Here is a 6,539-nt window from a genome sequence, read left to right as displayed (position 1 = left end):
TGTTGGTGATGTAGTTAGGTCATTATGTTGGTGATGTAGTTGAGTCATTATGTTGGTGATGTAGTTGAGTCATTATGTTGGTGATGTAGTTAGGTCAGTATGATGGTGATGTAGTTGAGCCATTATGTTGGTGATGTAGTTAGGTCATTATGTTGGTGATGTAGTTGAGTCATTATGTTGGTGATGTAGTTGAGTCATTATGTTGGTGATGTAGTTAGGTCATTATGTTGGTGATGTAGTTGAGTCTTTATGTTGGTGATGTAGTTGAGTCATTATGTTGGTGATGTATTTGAGCCATTATGTTGGTGATGTAGTTGAGCCATTATGTTGGTGATGTAGTTGAGTCATTATGTTGGTGATGTAGTTGAGTCATTATGTTGGTGATGTAGTTGAGCCATTATGTTGGTGATGTAGTTGAGCCATTATGATGGTGATGTAGTTAGGTTATTACGTTGGTGATGTAGTTAGGTCATTACGTTGGTGATGTAGTTGAGCCATTATGTTGGTGATGTAGTTAGGTCATTATGTTGGTGATGTAGTTAGGTCATTATGTTGGTGATGTAGTTGAGTCATTATGTTGGTGATGTAGTTAGGTCATTATGTTGGTGATGTAGTTGCGTCATTATGTTGGTGATGTAGTTGAGCCATTATATTGGTGATGTAGTTGAGCCATTATATTGGTGATGTAGTTGAGCCATTATGTTGGTGATGTAGTTGAGCCATTATATTGGTGATGTAGTTGAGCCATTATATTGGTGATGTAGTTAGGTCATTATGTTGGTGATGTAGTTAGGTCATTATGTTGGTGATGTAGTTAGGTCATTATGTTGGTGATGTAGTTAGGTTATTACGTTGGTGATGTAGTTAGGTCATTATGTTGGTGATGTAGTTGAGTCATTATGTTGGTGATGTAGTTGAGTCATTATGTTGGTGATGTAGTTAGGTCATTATGTTGGTGATGTAGTTGAGTCTTTATGTTGGTGATGTAGTTGAGTCATTATGTTGGTGATGTATTTGAGCCATTATGTTGGTGATGTAGTTGAGCCATTATGTTGGTGATGTAGTTGAGTCATTATGTTGGTGATGTAGTTGAGTCATTATGTTGGTGATGTAGTTGAGTCATTATGTTGGTGATGTATTTGAGCCATTATGTTGGTGATGTAGTTGAGCCATTATGTTGGTGATGTAGTTAGGTTATTACGTTGGTGATGTAGTTAGGTCATTACGTTGGTGATGTAGTTGAGCCATTATGTTGGTGATGTAGTTAGGTCATTATGTTGGTGATGTAGTTGAGTCATTATGTTGGTGATGTAGTTAGGTCATTATGTTGGTGATGTAGTTGAGTCATTATGTTGGTGATGTAGTTGAGCCATTATATTGGTGATGTAGTTGAGCCATTATATTGGTGATGTAGTTGAGCCATTATGTTGGTGATGTAGTTGAGCCATTATATTGGTGATGTAGTTGAGCCATTATATTGGTGATGTAGTTAGGTCATTATGTTGGTGATGTAGTTAGGTCATTATGTTGGTAAAGTAGTTAGGTCATTATGTTGGTGATGTAGTTAGGTCATTATGTTGGTGATGTAGTTAGGTTATTACGTTGGTGATGTAGTTAGGTCATTACATTGGTGATGTAGTTAGGTCATTACGTTGGTGATGTAGTTAGGTTATTACGTTGGTGATGTAGTTAGTTCATTACATTGGTGATGTAGTTAGGTCATTACGTTGGTGATGTAGTTAGGTTATTACGTTGGTGATGTAGTTAGTTCATTATGATGGTGATGTAGTTAGGTCGTTATATTGGTGATGTAGTTAGGTCAGTCAGGTTAAAATAAATGAAATTACTGAATTTAATCTCTTCATTTGATAACAGCAGATAAGCAGTTTTCACAAAAATCTATTATCACAGAGGACACAAAACATAGGACACACACACACACACACACACACACACACATATACATACATGCAAACACACAGAGGGTGTATTCATGCAGCCTGCGGCTAGGTTAGATATTCTGCATACTGTCTGTCACGAGGATCACACACACACACACACACACACACACACACACACACACACACACACACACACACACACAGCTGTAGCGGGGTAGAGGAAGACAAGAACAGAATGTTGGAGGAGACAAATCCAGATGTCCAGGATGTCAGAGAGAGAGAGAGAGAGAGAGAGAGAGAGAGAGAGGGAGAGAGAGAGAGAGAGAGAGAGAGAGAGAGAGAGAGATGAACTGTTTGTTAGTTTTGAAATTTTCCATTTTGTGAAATGCTTTGGCAATACCAATACAGTTATTGGAACTGACCGACTGTGTGTGTGTGTGTGTCTTCTCATGCTATTAAAGTGTGGTGGATTTAAATTAACTAAGAGAGACAGAGAGAGAGAGAGAGAGAGAGAGAGACTATAATAGAGACAATAACTATAATTCTTATATTCATCTTGTACCTTATTTTATCCTGTACTGTTGTAATATACTTTGGCAACACTCAATACTACTTGAGTCCTGCCAATGAAGCTTTTTCTGAATCTGAATCTGAAAGAGAGGGAGAGACAGAGAGAGAGACAGAGAGAGAGAGAGAGAGAGAGAGAGAGAGAGAGAGAGAGAGAGAGAGAGAACCACAAAATAACTCGCCCCTGAATTCCTTCTCTCTCACTCTCTCCAAATATCTTGACACCAAATAAGGGCTTTTATCCAACCATGAGAATGATAATAACAGCTGTGTGTGTGTGTGTGTGTGTGTGTGTGTGTGTTTGTGTGTGTGTGTTCATCCAGACGTCTCGGGGAAGTCTGACTCGGTCGTTCAGAGTTCTTCATCACCATCGTCACCCTCATCATCGTCATTGCCGTTGACGACAGCGGAGCCTGAACCCCCCTCTCCCCCCCGCAACCACATCACGGTTGCTAAGAAACAGCAGTGGGCGCGGCAGGCCCCGCCCCCCTCCCAGCCCCCCGGCTCCGCCCCCGGACCCTCCGACCAGGACCGTCCGTCTGGAAACTCCCAGGATGCACCTGTGCGGGCCTGGAGCCAGAGACTGGCACAGGACAAGGTACAGCACTGCATGGTCGCAACTCCCACTGATGATGTACAGAGTTATTTTCTGTCATAGCATGAAACACAAAGAATTGTGGGATACGTAGCTACAGTTCTCAGTATATTGAGCATATTTTCATAGTTTCCTGGTTAATATGTTATTATATTTATGGGACAAAAGTTATTGAACTGTTACATGATGCTTCAGGCCCCAATTTTTGTTATTATATTTTTATCATATCAGTCTAATGATCATTGACTCTACCTTGTTGTTCTCCTAGTAGTTTGACCCCTCCTTGTTTTGTGCTCCTAGTAGTTTGACCCCTCCTTGTTTTGTGCTCCTAGTAGTTTGACCCCTCCTTGTTTTGTGCTCCTAGTAGTTTGAGTCTTCCTTCTTGTCCTGTTCCCAGTGGTTTGACGCCTCCTTGTTTTGGGCTCCTAGTAGTTTGACCCCTCCTTGTTGTTCTGCTCCTAGTAGTTTGACCCTACCTTGTTGTTGTGCTCCTAGTAGTTTGACCCCTCCTTGTTGTTCTGCTCCTAGTAGTTTGACCCCACCCTGTTGTTCTTCTCCTGGTAGTTTGATCCTTCCTTGTTTTGTGCTCCTTGTAGTTTGAGCCTTCCTTCTTGTCCTGTTCCCAGTAGTTTGACCCCTCCTTGTTTTGTGCCCCTAGTAGTTTGACCCCTCCTTGTTTTGTGCTCATTGTAGTTTGACCCTTCCTTGTTGTTCTGCTCCCAGTAGTTTGACCCCACCCTGTTGTTCTTCTCCTGGTAGTTTGATCCTTCCTTGTTTTGTGCTCCTTGTAGTTTGAGCCTTCCTTCTTGTCCTGTTCCCAGTAGTTTGACCCCTCCTTGTTTTGTGCCCCTAGTAGTTTGACCCCTCCTTGTTTTGTGCTCATTGTAGTTTGACCCTTCCTTGTTGTTCTGCTCCCAGTAGTTTGACCCCTCCTTGTTGTTCTGCTTCCAGTAGTTTGACCCCTCCTTGTTGTTCTGCTTCCAGTAGTTTGACCCCTCCTTGTTGTTGTGCTCGTAATAGTTTGAGCCCTCCTTGTTTGGCTCCTTGTAATTTGAGCCCTCGTTGTTGTTCTGCTCCCAGTAGTCTGACCCCTCCTTGTTGTCCTGCTCCCAGTAGTCTGACCCCTCCTTGTTGTCCTGCTCCCAGTAGTCTGACCCCTCCTTGTTGTTCTGCTCCCAGTAGTTTCACCCCTCTTTGTTTTGTGCTCCTTGTATTTTGACCCCTCCTTGTTTGGCTCCTTATAGTTTGACCCCTCCTTGTTGTTCTGCTCCCAGTAGTCTGACCCCTCCTTGTTGTTCTGCTCCCAGTAATCTGACCCCTCGTTGTTGTTCTGCTCCCAGTAGTTTCATCCCTCTTTGTTTTGTGCTCCTTGTATTTTGACCCCTCCTTGTTGTTCTGCTCCTAGTGGTTTGACCCCTCCTTGTTGTTGTGCTCCTAGTAGTTTGACCCCTCCTTGTTGTTCTGCTCCTAGTAGTTTGAGCCTTCCTTCTTGTCCTGTTCCTAGTAGTTTGACCCCGACTTGTTTTTCTTCTCCTAGTAGTTTGACCCTTCCTTGTTTTGTGCTCCTTGTAGTTTGAGCCTTCCTTCTTGTCCTGTTCCTAGTGGTTTGACTCCTCCTTGTTTTGTGCCCCTAGTAGTTTGACCCCTACTTGTTTTGTGCTCATTGTAGTTTGACCCTTCCTTGTTGTTCTGCTCCCAGTAGTTTGACCCCTCTTTGTTGTTCTGCTCCCAGTAGTTTCACCCCTCCTTGTTTTGTGCTCCTTGTATTTTGACCCCTCCTTGTTTGGCTCCTTATAGTCTGACCCCTCCTTGTTGTTCTGCTCCTAGTAGTTTGAGCCTTCCTTCTTGTCCTGTTCCTAGTAGTTTGACCCCGACTTGTTTTTCTTCTCCTAGTAGTTTGAGCCTTCCTTCTTGTCCTGTTCCTAGTAGTTTGACCCCTACTTGTTTTGTGCTCATTGTAGTTTGACCCCTTCCTTGTTGTTCTGCTCCCAGTAGTTTGACCCCTCCTTGTTGTTCTGCTTCCAGTAGTTTGACCCCTCCTTGTTGTTCTGCTTCCAGTAGTTTGACCCCTCCTTGTTGTTCTGCTCCCAGTAGTTTGACCCCTCCTTGTTGTTCTGCTTCCAGTAGTTTGACCCCTCCTTGTTGTCCTGCTGCCAGTAGTTTCACCCCTCCTTGTTTTGTGCTCCTTGTATTTTGACCCCTCCTTTTTTGGCTCCTTATAGTTTGACCCCTCCTTGTTGCTCTGCTCCTAGTGGTTTAACCCCTCCTTGTTGTTGTGCTCCTAGTAGTTTGAGCCTTCCTTCTTGTCCTGTTCCTAGTAGTTTGAGCCTTCCTTCTTGTCTTGTTCCTAGTAGTTTGACTCCGACTTGTTTTTCTACTCCTAGTACTTTGACCCTTCCTTGTTTTGTGCTCCTTGTAGTTTGAGCCTTCCTTCTTGTCCTGTTCCTAGTGGTTTGACTCCTCCTTGTTTTGTGCCCATAGTAGTTTGACCCCTACTTGTTTTGTGCTCCCAGTAGTTTGACCCCTCCTTGTTGTCCTTCTCCCAGTAGTTTCACCCCTCCTTGTTTTGTGCTCCTTGTATTTTGACATCTCCTTTTTTGGCTCCTTTTAGTTTGACCCCTCCTTCTTGTCCTGTTCCTAGTAGTTTGACCCCTCCTTGTTGTTGTGCTCCTAGGCGGACCAGCATGCTGACAGGATGTGTGTTGGTCTGGACTGGGATCTGAGCGCCGCCCCCTGTCTTCCCCTGCAGGAAGCCTCCCAGCCAGCAGGGGGCATGGCCGACCCCCCCGCCTCCTCTGGCAGTGCCAAGCTGTCTGGCCAGCGGTCATACCTGCAGAGCCTGGAGCGCAGCAGCCGAGCCTGGGTGCTGTCGTCGGGAAAGTCCCAGGCTGCGGACGAGACCGGCGGGCCGGAGGAGCAGAGCGGCAGCAACATCTGGTACAACCCGATCCCCGAGGAGGAGGATGGAGCTCCACGGAGGGAGGAGGAGGAGGAGGTCTGGAGGAGGAGAGACGACCAGGAGGAGGGGGGGACGCAGAGGAGGGCGGGGCCGGGAGACACGAGGGTGGAGCCAGGAGGAACGTGGGCGGGGTCAGCAGAGCGTCAGAGCAGCGACTGTCCACCGGAAGGCGCCAATCCAAACATCAGCCACCATACTGATGACATCACAGCAGAAAACACAGGTAGGAAGATGACAGGAAGTCAGAGAAGTCACAGGGAAAATACGTTCACAGAATGACCTCAACTTGGCCAGCATACAGTACTACTACAGTACTACTACAGTACTACTACAGTACTACTACAGTACTACTACAGGACTACTACTGTACTACAGTGCTACATGACCACCACCAATACATTTTCAAATGGAATACCATGTTTCCTTGTATCTGACAAAGCATATACCACAGTAATACTGCACTACTACAGTACTACTATTAGACTGACAGGCCGCATCTTAGCATTTCATCTAAAAT

The 6,539-nt window shown here is 44.8% G+C and overlaps 1 protein-coding gene across 1 annotated transcript in view; it reads left to right on the top strand.

Moving 5' to 3' along the window:
• The window catches only part of syde1 (synapse defective Rho GTPase homolog 1), a 32,269-nt gene that overhangs the window by 13,061 nt on the left and 12,669 nt on the right, over positions 1 to 6,539 (top strand). Inside the window, exons 2-3 of the mRNA XM_071924128.2 lie at positions 2,792 to 3,066; positions 5,738 to 6,245. Coding sequence (XP_071780229.1) covers positions 2,792 to 3,066; positions 5,738 to 6,245 — 783 coding nt within the window. The remainder of the gene's footprint in view (positions 1 to 2,791; positions 3,067 to 5,737; positions 6,246 to 6,539) is intronic.

This window comes from Centroberyx gerrardi, chromosome 20 (genome assembly GCF_048128805.1).
Source record: "Centroberyx gerrardi isolate f3 chromosome 20, fCenGer3.hap1.cur.20231027, whole genome shotgun sequence".
In the NCBI taxonomy this organism is placed as follows: Eukaryota; Metazoa; Chordata; class Actinopteri; order Beryciformes; family Berycidae; genus Centroberyx; species Centroberyx gerrardi.
The sequence above is the reverse complement of the archived record's forward strand: the minus strand, read 5'-3'. Positions and strand labels throughout refer to the sequence as shown.